The sequence below is a fragment of the Bactrocera tryoni genome, chromosome 3 (genome assembly GCF_016617805.1).
Source record: "Bactrocera tryoni isolate S06 chromosome 3, CSIRO_BtryS06_freeze2, whole genome shotgun sequence".
NCBI classification, from domain to species: domain Eukaryota; kingdom Metazoa; phylum Arthropoda; class Insecta; order Diptera; family Tephritidae; genus Bactrocera; species Bactrocera tryoni.
In genome coordinates, this window is record NC_052501.1 from 69,122,962 (window position 1) to 69,138,682 (window position 15,721).

At 38.3% G+C, this 15,721-nt stretch overlaps 1 protein-coding gene across 2 annotated transcripts in view; it reads left to right on the forward strand.

Moving 5' to 3' along the window:
- Positions 1 to 15,721, forward strand: part of LOC120770898 — a 309,718-nt gene that overhangs the window by 190,126 nt on the left and 103,871 nt on the right. For both annotated transcript variants that reach the window (XM_040098564.1, XM_040098566.1), the window contains 2 exons: positions 8,280 to 8,607; positions 8,818 to 8,955. In XM_040098564.1, coding sequence (XP_039954498.1) covers positions 8,280 to 8,607; positions 8,818 to 8,955 — 466 coding nt within the window. The remainder of the gene's footprint in view (positions 1 to 8,279; positions 8,608 to 8,817; positions 8,956 to 15,721) is intronic.

The window sequence follows — 15,721 nt, forward strand, 5'->3', positions numbered from 1 at the left end:
ATGACATCATTTGCAAAAACTACAAATGCTTGTGCTTACATGTATTTATATGTGTGTATGTGTGTAAGTGGTAAGCACTTCGGCCTGCTGCATACCTGTATATTTAGTTACTCGTTTTTATGTAGTGTTTGTTTTGCTGCTCGAAAACTACACCTCCACTTGAGCGTCAATCTCAGTGCTTTGCCACTCACATATTTATTGCTGCACATGACTGATCGCTTCGCGCTGTCAAGCGTTGAGTAGCGCGCCATTAAATCATCGGCATACAATCGTATTTAAGTACTCGTAAAAATATACGGATATGTGCATACATTTTTATATATTATGGTGGTTCAAAAACATCGGTTATGTTTTTCAGTTTATATTCGGAAATATTCGCAGATCATAAAATAACTTTTCCGCTCCTCAGCGGCTGTCGGAACCGTCGATATGCGAAGACTATATCATATAACTTGTATGAAAAACTTTTTTATTTAACGAGATATCCTCACGAAATTTTGCATGGGTTATTTTCTCAGACAATGGTTCAATCTCCGTAGAAATTTTTCAGATCGGATCACTATAGCATATAGCTGTCATACAAACTTAACGTTCGGAATCTATTGCTTGTATGAAAAACTTTTTTATTATTATAAAAATAAATAAAATTTTTTAATAAAATTTTTTTAATAAAAATTTTTTTAATTAAATTTTTACCCACCTAATAATAATGTATGTATTTTGCTTTGCTCTTGAAATATAGAATAAATTTTTTTAATAAATTTTTATAAATACATTTTTAAATAATTTTTTTAAATAAATTTTTTTAATTTTTTTTAAATAATTTTTTTTTATAATTTTTTAAATAAATTTTTTAATTTTTTTTTTAAATAAGTTTTTTTTTATTTTTTTAAATAATTTTTTTTTTTTTTTTTTTAAATAATTTTTTTTAAATAAACTTTGTTTTTAATAAATTTTTTTTACCCACCCTAATAATAATGTATGTATTTTGCATGCAAACTGTTTGCTATTTTGTCTTTTTATTGCCTTCTGCATTTTTGCAAACTTTTTCTTTCACCACAATTTAGTTGAGTTTCTGTTTTTGCCCAGATTTTCGCATTCCGCGCACAGCCGAAACGAAGCACAACCCACAGCTGTCATAATTTCCATGTACCGTTTCCATGTACAAAGTCAGCTGTCTGCTTGTTGCATTCTGCGCCACATTTGTTTTCGACTGCACAATTTCTTGCGCTTTTGTTAATTTCATTTGAAATCAATTAGTTCTATTCTCAACGCTTGCCGCTCGTGTGTGTTTGTGTGGCGCTCTTCGTGCAGAGATAACGCACTCGCATTTTTTATTATTTTACTTTCTATTATTGTTATTGTTGTGTCCACCTTATCGTTGCTACCGAGTCGCGCAGCAATTGAACAACGAAAGTGCTGTTTTTTTTTTCATTTTTTGTTTTAATCAGAAGTGTTTATTAGTAATTTTTGTAAAATTTTTCATATTATTGACTCAGTCTAAACGAAACTACGAAACGATTAACGTATGTTTGTTCACAAGAACTTTATTTAATTAAATATTTTCGCGGCGCAGTCGGTGCAAGTGTGTCGTGTGTGTGTTTGTTTTTTGGCAATTAAATTTGCGCAATTATTTATTTTTGTATCGAAAAAATTGTAAATCTTTCGATCAGTGATCTCTCATAAAAATATTGCCAATACGAAGGTTCTCTTTGCTTGTGAGAAAGCGAAACGCGTTCGTATGCAACGAAGTGCAAAGTTCGCTTAACAGTGTTTGCTAGATCATTAGTGATCTATTGGAAATAAATATACGTGCATGAAGTATGTATGTATGTACATATATATGTTCTCATATATATACATATATGTTTATAATATGTGAATTGCAATATTTTTGTGCAATAATTATTGAAAACTATATATTTTGAACCTATCGCAAAGTCACATCATTGCAGCTGTTGATCAAACGTCATTGAAAATTTTTTCTAAATGAATCTAGTGAGGCTGTGTAGCCACTCAATTGCTTTAATGAGTTTTTTATATATAAAATATAACCTAAATAATATCTAGTATATCCCGAAATCAAAATTCTCATAATATTTGTTATATCTCCATATATATCTCAGATGACCTTAGTAACCTTACGTTCTTGGCAGTCTTATTTTTGATATAGTTTTTATTGGACTATCTTGGAACAAAGACTAAATATAAATCTCTGATTACCTTACTAACTTTACATTCTTGGATAAACTTTATGGGTTTTCTGACAACAAAGACTAAATATTTTCTTTAAAAGTGCTCTCAAGACCCCTTTACGTTTTCAGTTAACTTATTTACACTTATCTTGAAATCTAAGCTTTCCTATATATTGTTTTCTTCGATCATTTTGCCTTCCACCATTTGAAAAAGTTTGCTGCTTTGCTTCACCTTTCTATTCTAAATCAACCAAAGATTTATTTCGATCTATCTTGGATTTCAAAAATTTGAGAAACTAACAAACTAATTTGTGGCAATAAAAGCAAAACAAACTACCAAAAATTCAGACTCAGACTACTTTTCGGAATTATTAATCATGCCTATAAATGAGATATTAGCCAAAAAGTTATATTTCGACATTCAATACGTGTTAGATGATCTCACTCCTCACTTCTAAGATAGTTGTGTCAAAGAAAGCAAATTTATTTGGATTCAAGATAACTTAAGGTCAATTGGAGTACCTAAAACTAGTTGTTCAGGGTTCGCCGAGCTCAGGGTAGTCCAAAGATCCAACGCTTGATCGCTAGCGAAATAACAAGCAATTGTATTCTGATAGCCTAAATCTGTTAGATAATTTCATTACCAGAATATATAGACAATATAATAATAAAATACAAAATTTTTTTGGTTTTCAGTTCTCTTAAGTTTTCTTGTTCTACTGCAGTACCCAAAACTAATTCGGCTACATATAATTATGTTCGATGGTTGACACAGCGTTTTCCGAGCTCACCGAGCTGCAAAGATCTAACGCTACAATAAATACAAAAAAAATTATTTGAATTCAAGATCACTTAAGTTATCTTGTGCTACTGGAATATCCAAATCTGGTTGGCCTATATGTACATATGTATATAATTATGTTCGACGGTTGAACCAGCGTTCGCTGAGCTCACGGAGGCCCGCGATCCAACGAAAGAATACAACATAGTACCGGCTCGTTTCAGATCTAATGAAATTACTCCTTTACTTTCTTTAACAAACCAATAGTCTTTGCAGTTGCCAGCGAATCCGTTGGGGCCATTCATCAAACAAATCCGAAAACAATTTATTGTGATGGTATTAATAAGGAGTTCAAAACCTCTTTAACTAGTAATGAGTGCACTGTTAGCGAGTTATACGCTATATCTCAAATCCTACTTTGGTCTAACTAAATGTTTTTCATTTTCGGAGAGATCTTTATTTTTCTAACAGCTGAGCCTCGGTAGTGACGTTCTTAGATTGATAAGGTACAGCAATATCAGTTTTATTTTACTAAAATTGAAGCCTTAGCATTCGTTCGCATTTCGAAGTTCTTAGATTGGTGAGACTAACTTCCTGTTTCATATGAAATAGTCTGCAAGATCTTGAGTGACTGTTGCCTTATTTTCCAAACTAAAAATGTTACGATTACAGTGAATGCTTAAGCTTCAACTTCATCATCTTTCCCTGGAATATATTTCCTAATTAGTTCAAATTCTTCAAAAGACTACGAGCCGTTGACCGCAAAAGGCCCAAAAAGACTGCGATTTGTTGCGTTTTTTTTTAATTTGAAATAATAAAGTTTTTTGAATTATTAGTTCTAAGTTACTAGCTTATAAAGGTCTCGCTTAAAAAAACTGAGGTCTTAAGCGTTGCGCGAGAATCAATAGCTCTTTATTTCATCTTTATTTCAGCTAACCTTGACCTTCCATGTAAATAATTATCGGCCATGTATTTCTGCAGAGCGCGTGGTAAATATTGCTCATTTTGTGATCTTCACTCTCTTTCGCTGCAGCGATTCGTGCGTCTCTTGCTCTCTTACTCACTTGGACCACTCAGAACATTCGTTTGCCTACAGTTATGACACATGCTGTTTTGGCGTTGCCAATTTTCATGTCAAGATTTCCTTGCCTCGCGTATTTCTCGAGATATTTATATGTTTTTAATTATTTTTTTTTTTTTTTTTTTTTTTTTTTTTGTTTTTTTTTTTCTTTCAAAATGACATTTGCAATTTAGTGGCATTTTCGCCTAGAAAAGCACAATCGTATTAGCCTGCCAAATGTGTAATTCAGTGTAGCCGAAATTGCCAAGAACAACGCGCACACACGGGAACGCGCCGACAAAGCAAACTCACGCGACGCGACGCGAGCGCTCCACTCGATTGGACGCGAACATTTTCCTATAGAAGTGCACGAATTATTATTTTTTTAATTCATAAATGCTTGTGTTTAGGAAATGCATACGGCAGCGCGCAATTGCAACGAACTTAAAATTGAAACGAAATTCAAAAAACCAAACGAAACGATTTCCCAGCAAATTTACGAAGAACGCAAAATTCACCAAGATCGACACAACAACAACGACGTGAAATAAGTGAGCTTAAAGTTGATAAAATTACTTGCAGTGTAACGCCGCCAATGGCATGCGCGCAACAACATAAGCAATAGTGAAGCGTCACATAAAGTCAAAACATTTACCGAAGCGTTAAACTTGGTCACTTATACATATCTACATATAATAATACATATAAAATACATAAAAGTTTTATAAGAATACAAAAAATAAAAAAAGAACAGCGGTTAGTTGCTGCAGTTACTGTGAAAAAGCATAACTCACGCTGGAGAAGTTGCGCGATAAAATGTGGTTCCGCCTCTCGGGTGGCGGGACCAGTAGTGCTGGCAGCGGTGCCGATTCCACCGATGATGCATCACCCACACAAAGCGGCACTCACACACTGACAGTGCCCAGTTCGACGGGCGGCAGTGAGCCATCACGTTTTGAGAAGTTTCGACGTGCCAGCTTTCGACGCAAATCCACCGGTCACATGCCGACACGCAAGCGTTCCAAATCACCGCATTTCATATTGCAAGCGGACAAATCCACATCATTGGAGGAAGCGGACGAGGATGCGGAGAAGGAGCGTCTTGCAACGTCAGCGGCGCAAGAACGACTAGCGGACAATGCAACGACCAAAGCGCTGAAATCCAGCGGCGCTGGCTCAACACAGTCACTGCACCGCAGTGAAGTGGACATTCTATTGAACGGACCTGAGGGTGAAATCCGAGCACTGCATGTACTTAGCGATCCCAAACCGGAGCATAAGAAAGCGACACTCAAGTCCATTAAAACAGATCCGCCGAAGCGCAAGTTCTACAAACACTTCACTTCCTCTACGGCGCGTCGCCAGGGCTCGCTGGAGAGCGCCGAAGTGCCACCAACTGCAAGCGCACTTGCCAGCTTGGCTGAGTTTACACCCAAAAGCGCATTGAAACAACGTAGCGCCGCGGCGCCAATGGCTGCTGGCAAGTTTAGCGATGACGAGGACTACGACGATGACTTGGACACCGACTCCACCGACACGGATGACGAAAGTAGTGATGCTGATGCTGACAATTTAACGCCCAAACGTGGCAATGCTAAAGAGAAGAAGATACTACTTACCGATCCGAAGTACAAGCATAATCGCATTGAGAAGAGTTCGTCCAAAACGAAGATGAGCGAACTGGAGAAACGTGAGAGCTTGAAGCGTTCACGTAGCGCGCGCAAACTAGCAGCAGCCGAACGTGTGGCAGCTGCAACAGCGGCGAAGTCGGGCGCTACAGCAGTGGCGAGTGCTGAGGAGGCGGTTAGTAGCACCAGCCCGCTAAAGAATAAGGATAAACGCGCCGAGAAGGAGGCGTCCAAGAAACATTCACGTGGCCATAATAATCTTAATTTGCATGCGCTCGTCAAATTCGTGATGAGCAATAAGAAATTTTTAAATAGTGAAGAGTTTACGCTTACGCGCCGCAAGTCAATCTCAGAGACCGCGTCGACGGTTATCACGGTGGCGGCCACTTGCAAGCCCGTGCCGATTGCGCTGAAGTATGCGCCCGACGGTGTGGTCGCCGATGCGCCGAAAGAGCACGACGCCAAAGCGGAACGCAATGTGGTGCTGGTGAAGAAACAAAATCTCAAGAATTCATTTTGCGAACACTTGAATAATAACAACAACAATAATAATAATAATAATGAGTGTCAAAGTCACGACGAATGCATGCAGCTCAGTGATAAGGACAAAAAGAAGAAGCTGAAAAAGCAGAAGAAGAAATCAGTGGAGCTGGAGGAGAGCGCCAATCGTGAAATCTACAAATACATTGCAGAGGAGGACACCCAGAAAGCGTTGGACGCTAAAGTGAAGCGCAACAGTTCGAACAGTTCGAAGAGCAGCAAAAGTAGCGGTAACTTCGAAGATGAAGCCTTCTACTCGTGCGACGAGTTGGAGCGTGAAGAGCGTGCGCGCAGTAGCCGCGGTAGTGGTGGTGTTGGCGGTGCCAATAGTCGCGGTGGCAGTGTAAGTGGCGTGGAAGCATCACCCAATTCCAATACGTCCGGCTCGATTTCATCGAACACATCCAACACCTTGTCGCCCACTATATTTGTAACGACTGATGAGACGGGGACGCAAACAACAGCAGCCAATACAATTGTCAAGCGTAAAACATCTTCCCCATCTCTCACATCGAGAGTTGCGGCCAAGATTAACGAGAAGACGAATAATTATCGTAATCGGAGAGCGGTCGCAGCTGCTGCGGCTGCAGCGGCCAATAAAGTAGCCAAGAAACAACGCAAAGGGCAGGTGTCGTTGACGACAGCCGTCGGAGGTGTTGGCGCTGCTGCAGGCGCTGGCGCTGGAAAGCGTACGGAATACTACAAGCAATTAAGTGTTGGTGAGCAAAAAAGTTCAAAAGTGTTTAAGAAACCCAGGCAAAAGAGTATACTAGATTTTGGGTAAACTTTGGCATAAACTTTAGGGTAGTCTGTGTCGCGCTTAACTGTTTAAGTTTTATATTAGTTGCATCCTCAAAATCTTAAGAATTACTGCTTGAGACATATACAGCTTCAATTTGACTGAAAGCTTACTTTGATAGTCAAATATTAAGATTTCGGCTGCTCACGCTGGTCGTCTGATATGTGGACCTCTACAGAGTTCTTTGTGTGAAAGTAAAAAAAGTAAAAGTAAAACCTTTAAGATCCTGGGTCGTTTGCCATCAGTCTTCGCTTGGATATGGTAACTTGTCGGTTTTTTTATCTTTCTGCAGAGTTACTTTTTGGAATACAAATGTTTTCAGTGTTCTTTACTTGAACTTAACTTTTGGGATTCAAGTTTTTTTTGAACAACTTGTTTCATACAGATCTATCTGTAGCGTTTTAAAAGCGCCTACCATAAACTTACACTTGATTAGAGAAGCTTCGAAGATATTTCAGAAACTTCGCCTCGTTTTGCATAAGAGATACTTGCTGCGGTCAGATTCAATTCAAGAAGTCTTTAAGTCCAATGAGTTCTTTACAACCAGAAGAAAATGTTATTAGATTTCAAAGTAATTACCTAGCAGGAACTCGAACCCACTAGTTATATATTTAAAAAGTAAGTCTAAAGCACTTTCTAACGTGACTCGAGAGCTTACAGTGAAGCTTAAGACTTTATTTTTTGAGTATTCCATTCGTTATTCGTTTTGAATATAAGACGTAAATTCGAGAAGTCTTTCCAACCTGACAAAATAATATCAGGTTTCGAAGTCAGACCTTAGCAGGGACACAAACCCATTATAGCTTACAATGGAGCTTAATTTTATTCTCCGAGTTTTCCATTCGTTATTCTTTTCGGATATAAAACGTATACGGTCAGACTCAATTCGAGAAGTCTTTGTATCCAACGAGTTCTTTCCATCTTGACAAACTATTATTACGTTCCGAAGTAAGAACCTTGCAGGGGCACAATTCTATTAGAGAAGCACTTTTTAACAGGACTCAGCTGCGTGGCGCATATGAGAATGTTTGAAATTTTCATCAGAGCTGAAGACTACATTTTTTTCCCGAGTAGTAATTGGTTCTCTTCGATGCAAGAGCGTCTAACATGGCAAGCTTAAGTACATATATATTTTATATTTCAAATCCGATATCAATATGGTGTAGTGTTTTTATTTTTTTTATTTTACTTTCTCAGTCCCTCCTTCCAATATCATAGCAAACCATATCTCTTTATGCCATCACTAATTTGTACTTGCATTCCTTTACATTTACAGAACGCTTGCACACATCATCCATAGTACGTCAACCCTCCGATCGCAGACCGGATGCGGGCAACCAAGCGCTGCGCTCCAACGGCACAGCCGCCACGTCCGCCGACAACACAGACGACGTACAGCTACGTCTGCCGTCGAGCGGCGCATACCCAGCTGGCGGGCCGGGCGAAACTGGCGCTGGCATTGTCGGCAAAGGCGCAACGGGACGCGGCGCACGCGAATCGAATGTGCCGCTGTCGGGCGATGCCACCGGCGACTTGGGAGGTACAGCTGCTGCCGATACGAGTGCGCAGGACGCAGCAGAAGGGAAAGATGCACGACGAGAACGGTGAGTTCTTTTGCCTAGAGTGTTGATACGCTTTTATTGCTTTTGTAATAATAATTTTGTTTTATGTTCTATTCTCCCCCCGCTCCCCGCTCCACACACACACCATCATTACGGCTGTCGGCTTGCGAAAATTTACATCCATGGAAATCGTAATCATAACAAATTGCATTTATTTTGAATATCCATATGTGTGCATGTTTGTGTGTGTAGTTTACATCAACATCATCAAAATAAAAGCGCTCCCGTCTCAGTAAATCGCTCCGAATCGTACAAGGAGCGTTTATCGCAGAAACGCAATCGCAATAGTCGACGCAAAACATCAGATCCTAGTCTGACGTCAAGGCCAAAGTGAGTACTTGCACATATTTACATACATATGTTGACTTACAAACTAAAAAAAAAACGATGATCAGAAAATTTTTGTTCTTGTGTATACAAATATTCATACAAATGTATGTATACGTTAAATAGCTGGGTAACGGGTTATGCTCAAATATTACTCAAATCGGTTTTGAGGAGGATTAGCGATATTCATTTGAAGTTTTTATGGCGTCTAACTTTAAAAGAGTCTAATTTCTTAATATCACCAGATCCAATCAACCTCGTCGGATTTTTATGTAACTAAAATAGATCGAGCTTGGTTGAAAGTACCTTTTCTTGGTGAAGTGGCTCTTCACCATCTTACGCCATAAATTAGATTCGATTATTCTGAATCCATCGGAAAAGCATGTTCGAGCTTCTGACTCGATGTCGAGAAACATTACAAGCCACATGGTGGTTACAAAGTAGAGTAGTGAGGTTACAAAGTAGAGTAGTGAGGTTACAAAGTACAAAAGAGAGGTTACAAAGTACAAAAGAGAGTAAAAGAAAGAGAGAGTGGATTAGGTTAGGTTAGATGGCTGATGCCTTGGCTCGGGTGATTACACTTAGACTGTTAAGCGTATTACTTTATGAAGCCATACGAAAAACTCCTGTAGGTAGATATTAGCTATCGGCAAAAACGTCCTGAACCTATGCCAAAACTGCTTTAAAACCTATCCCAAAACTGCTTAAGTCTTATATTTCTAAATGAGATCCACGGTGTTTTTGCCTTGATCTGGCAAACGCGGGACATTCAAGAAGAAAGTGTTGAGATGATCCTATCTCATCTTGTTCCAAATAACTGATACAGCTGGCATCCAGTAAGATGTTTAATCTCACTGCATAAATTCCGTACAGTGTACAGTCAGAGCTTCTATAACCACTAAGAGATGCTTAGAGCGAAGTGTTCCTTAAACCTCACACAGCTGCTGATAGTCGTCTAGCGCTTGCTGAACTGGTCTGAGGTCCAAAAGTCCGGTAGTGAACCGCAAGAAACCAAACCTGAAACCTGTCCTTACAGTTTCCCGCAATACGGTTATGGCGAAGCACCCAAATCTTTCTAATCTTGGAATAAGTCTTTCACTTGTCCTGAGCGCACGGTCAGCGAAGCGGATAGTCAAAGAGAGAGAAAGAGAAGGGAGTGATATAGAATTTCAAATTTAGAGATAAAGAAAAATGCAGAATAGGAGAAAAAGTAAAGAAATATAAGTCGAAATTTTCAATGTAAAGTGAAAAGATAGAAAATAAAACCGAATAATGTCGAAATAAGAGAAATATATAAAGTAAAAGTAATCGGTGAGCAGAATATTGTAAAGTGAAGTCAAATCGGATCGAGATCATCGATCAGGCGCTTCAGGCAGGCACTCGAATCGGTCGTCAATCGTCATCAGGTGCAGATCAATCGAGGCATCAATCAGATCAAAGATCGAGATCGGATCATCAGATCAGATCCACGTAAATAATTAGTCAAAGGAACGTTCGATGCGAGCTCGGTAATTCAGAAAGTTGCACTTGCAATAATTTCATTATCATTAAAAATGTCTAAAATTAATATGTAAATAAGGTTTATTGAAATTGTATGCAGATGCGCGCTCTTACAATGAAAGAAGAGTAAAAATGTCAAACAAAAAATACATAAAAACCACGCTGAGAGTAATTGAAAGCAGTAAAAACATGCGGCACAAAGGAAACATTTTAATTTTTCTGACTGTTTTGCCTAAATTTAGTACTGCTTGACTTTTCAAAGTTCAAATTTGCCCCAAATACCAAAGTAACAGTAATTTGTCGCCTTTGTTTGCGCAGCGCACATTCTTCGCTACTGTGCCAGATCTAAATATACACACACACACTCATGAGTAGATTTCTTTTCCAAAACCATGCATGGCATTTTCGCCATTTTTGCGTAAAACAAAATTTCTTTGCCAGCTTTTGCACCTCAAATCGCTTGCACAAAAGCATATGTGCCACATCATAAACAGACTTTTGCTTCCGCCATAAAACCACAAGTGTTTGTGCCTCGTCGCCACCGTGCCACAAGTCTTTGAAAACTCTTCGCGCCTTCGCACGCTGCAACAACCGCAACGCTGGCGGCACAATGCCAAGGCAACAACGACGCTGACGGCTGCTGTGATCGAGCTGTCGCTTCAGTTATGATGAAAGACAAACTCCAGCAGCGTAGCTTGCTGGTTGGAAGACAAGCCAAGCAGTTGCACACTTTGCAACGCCGATTGTTTTGCACTTTTGCCGCCTGCTTATGGTTGTTGCTGCTTGCTGCCTGCTGCCTGCTGCCGTTTAACCACAAAACCTAATAAACGTCGTTGCACCCACACACACGCAGTAACGGTAAAATTGATATTTCTTTATTTCTGTTGCTGCGGCGCAGCGCTGCTTATGCGCTATATTTACAACTTTAATGATTTGCTGGAAAATTTGTCACTCCCAGCCAGAGTGTGTGTCGAGAGTGTGTGCAGCGACGCATAAACTGTGCAATTTATGCGCAGTGGTGTGTGTGTGTAACTTTGTAATTGTAATGTACGGTAATGTAAACAAATAAGTTTCCGGTAAACAGTGCGGTTCTTCATACAAAATATATTCATTGAGACATTGAAATTTCCCTGTATTACTTGTGGCATGTGGCAGAGCAAATAGGTTGAGGAAATGCGTAAGCAAATAATGTTACTTTGTGAAAGAATAGAAAAGGAAAATACATAACCTAAAAACAATCATAAACTCAAAAATATAGCTGTGAAAATTTTTGAGATTATCCAACAAAAAGAAATTTTCCAAAACCAAAATAAGCAATATATACCACCAGATGTAATACGATTTTCCAGTCCTTGAAACACTCGAAATCGGAATTCGAACGGATTCGCGAGATCAGTCGAGCTGTCTTGCCATCTCTCTAACGACTTTCTAGCACCATATCCCTCATTTTTAATATAATTTTGAGTTGAAGATATCGAAGCTCGTCCAGAACGAGGCATGTATTCAACGATCTCTCGACCGTGTTTGAAGGCTTTGTACCACTTTGATAAAAAAAGTGCTTTTAGGTTAGGTTAGGTCGCAGTGTTGTTCCAAAAATCATTCGAGACTCACTATAATGATGTCTAAGATCTGGTCCTTGTGTTACCCAAAACGTTGCATGAAATTTATCAGTTTTATTTAGGATAGTTAAGGCGTTTGAAATAGGCCGCAAAGTTGTTCCCAAAGGCGGTGAAATCTAATAATTCCAGAGATTTACGCTTGGTGTTCTCCAAGGTGTGCTCTAACCGACAATATCTCCAACGGCAAAGCGTTGAAAGCTTACCATAAATTTAAGAAAGTGGTCAATATGCAATGCCAACTCACCTCGCTACATTCAATGGGCAAAGGAGCGTCTACCGACATAATTTTTCAACACCGTCTATCAAACGCCAGGCAACAGAGTACATTTGTCAGAAGATGCTCTGACTTGCCTTACTACATACAGCTTTGGCAAGGAGCGGTCAGCAAAATATTTCCACCACGCTGGTTGTGAACTTATTTGGCAGATGTACTGTTAAAATAGCCTCTGATTTTTGCGAGATCGACTTGTTGCTAGTTGCCAATAGTTCGGAGGATCTCTTACGAATGCCACGCTCTGGGACAGAAAGGATTCTCGCAGTCGAACAAGTTCTAGGAAAATTGAATTTCACAAGCTTGTCCGAGATCACATGGAGGTCCATAGGTCAGCGCTAGAACGCAGGAGGACAATAGGAAAGGAGCGGAGTGTCCACGCGGATAAGCAGCTTTGTAGTTACCTCCGGCCTAGTTAGAATGATCCGCAAAAGGTGAAAATATGCAAGATTTTGTTTACCGATTTGCTGCCAGTTGGAAGGTAATTTCAATGAATGTGGCGCTGGCGTTGAAATGATGGAATCTATTGTCAAAACTTCGAAAATCAGATTTCACTAGCTCACTCTTGAGACAATCACTAAATTATGGCGCTCCAGATAGTTGGCGGTTAGCAGGTCACTTTGTGTCACCTCCGGCCCATAAGACGGACGCATAAAAACCTCTCACTCAAACTACCGAAGCTTCGGGCGGGTTACTATCAATGTTTGTGGCCTGGCGTTGTTCTGATGGAACAAATTTTCCTTCGTATTGGTTAAAGCTAGTCACTACTGTGCAATCACTTTGTTCGGACGGTCCGGCTACAGTTTCAGAACTGGGTGTAGAAAGCCGGGTGAGTCCAATTTTCGCTGCAATCGTTACTGAATACCTTCTGACCGTGACCCCAACAGCCCAACTGGCGAATGACTCACGTAATGTTTTGCTCCAAGGCCTGAATCGAAGGGGGATTTGACCGCATAGATAGTGATATCACACGATTTTGGTGGCCACTCGATTGGCGCAAAACGTGAAATTATCTGCACCACGAAGTGTTCTCTCAATAAATCTATTGACTGATGCGATGTGTAAGAAGTGGCGCAGTCTTGTTGAAACCAAACGTTGCCGAGATCGCGTGCTTCAATTTCAGCCATCAAATAGTCGGTTATCATGGCGCGATAAGGGTCGCCATTAACGGTTACGTTCTCTGTGTGAACCGATGATACCACCTGCCCACAAACCACAACATTATTTTTTCTGGATGAAATGGCAGCTCTTGAATCTCTTCGGGTTGCTCTTCCTCCCAAAAGCAGCAATTTTGCTTGTTTTCATACCCACTGAGCCAGAAATGGGCCTTGTCGCGGACCAATATTTGGCTCGAAAACGTCGGATCTTCTTTGAACTTTTTAAGAGCCCATAGAAAGAAGCAATAAATGATGATAGATTAGTTTGCAATACAACGCTACAATCTCCAAGCACATTGTTCAGATCGGACCACTATATCACATAGCTGTCATACAAACTGACCGATTTCTACTTTCATTTAGTCTTTTATGAAATTATTGCCAGTGCAACGCTTTCTCTACAGTTTCCGCAAAGCTTTCAACAATCAAATACTGTTAAGCTTTATATTCGCCCTCATAACTTACGTTCCACTAGCCACCCACACGCGTGTATTAAAGCTTTGCCATGCTTTTCCGCGTCTATTGAAGCTTTTTGCGTACTTTCACGCTTTTCCAGCTTCCTACAAAATAGTGGTTTATTGAATACAGGGATTTTTCTTTGATACTGTGTTCGTGTATGTGCGTGTGTTTGGTTGTAGCCGCTTTTTTGGCCGAAAATCAGCCAGCCGTCCTCCAAAAATTCTTCAGTTACAAATCTGGCGTTCGCTCAAACGCTGCTGTTTTGCTTTAACAACTAACGGTAAATGTGTTTCTTGGCGTGTGCTCGCGTCTAATTGCGTGTGATTTCAATATTCGCAAAACAAAACAAAGCAACAACAAACCAAAATGTGCATATTTTTCTATAAAAATAGAGTGCATTTCGAATTCTGCGCTTTTCTGTGAAACTATTTTCGTTAACTTTTACTAAGCAAAGCAAATTGGTGCTGAAATATTAAGCATTTTCAAATGTTTTCGTGCAAGACAAATAGTGTTGTTGTTGTTTTTAGCTACGACGTTTAGCCGGTTGTCGTTTTGCGAATTCTTAATAAATGATGTGTCAGCGTGAAATTTAAAATCGCTGCTCCCCCAAGTGTCGCCGGTGGCATGTGCCAATATACGCTAGCCGCGTTGATATCTGAAAAATTCAGTTAATTTCGAAGCAGCAAGCAACATAAATTTGAGTTATTAAACGCGTGCGCGTGTGTGTGTGCGGCATTTAAATATTATATGCGTGTGTGAAGAATAATTATTTTTGCTTAATAAATTTTCTTTAATACACAATTAATGGACTTTCCAGCGCATTTGGTGAGCGAAATGTACCCACAGCTCTTTAAGTATTTTGAAAACAATATATCTGGGGGGAAAAGTGCCTCAAAAAATATTTGTATGTATACAAATGTGAATATGTTTTTTAATCTTGCAAAAAATATTGCACAATTGCTTGTTGGGAGACTGCGAAAATCCGTGGATTTCGACAGTTTCGCTCTGTTCGAACGCATAAATTTGTAATTGACTAGGAAATGGGTTAAAGGTCTATAACCGAGTGTATGAGTTGTGAGTTTTCTTGTGCTGCTAGTTTTTGTTGTTGGTGGTTATGTGCCTTGTACTTCCTTTCCTTATTATTTATATTCGTTTAAATTTTATTTATTTAATTTTAATTATTGCATTTTTTTACATTTAATTATTTAATATTATAAAAATTAAATTTTAATAATATTTTTTTAATCATATTTTTATATGTTGTTTTTTACATTTTTTAAGATTTTTTTCAAATTTTTTTATTTTTTTTTCAATTTTTTTAGTTTTTTTTTTTTTTTAGTTTTTTTAATTTTTTTAGTGTTTTTTTAATTTTCAAAAAATATTTTTTTAAGTTACTTTTATATAATTTTTTTCAATTAAATTTTTTTCCGATCTTTTTTTAATTTTTTAAAGATTTTTAAGTTTTTTCCATTTTTTTTATTTTTTTTTTAATTTTTTTTTTGAATTTTTCAAAAATAAATTTTTTTAGTATTTCTGTTTAAATTTAGTTTAATTAATTTTACTTATTGTATTTTTTAATTTACTTTTAAATATAATTTTTTTTTAATTATAGTTTTTATATTTTGCTTTTTAATTACATATGTACATGCTTTATATTTTTTATAATTTTACTTTTTTAAACTTTTTAAAGATTTTTTTATTATTCAAATATTTTTTTCTAATTTTTAAATTTATAATTTCAAAAATAAGTTTTTTTAGTATTT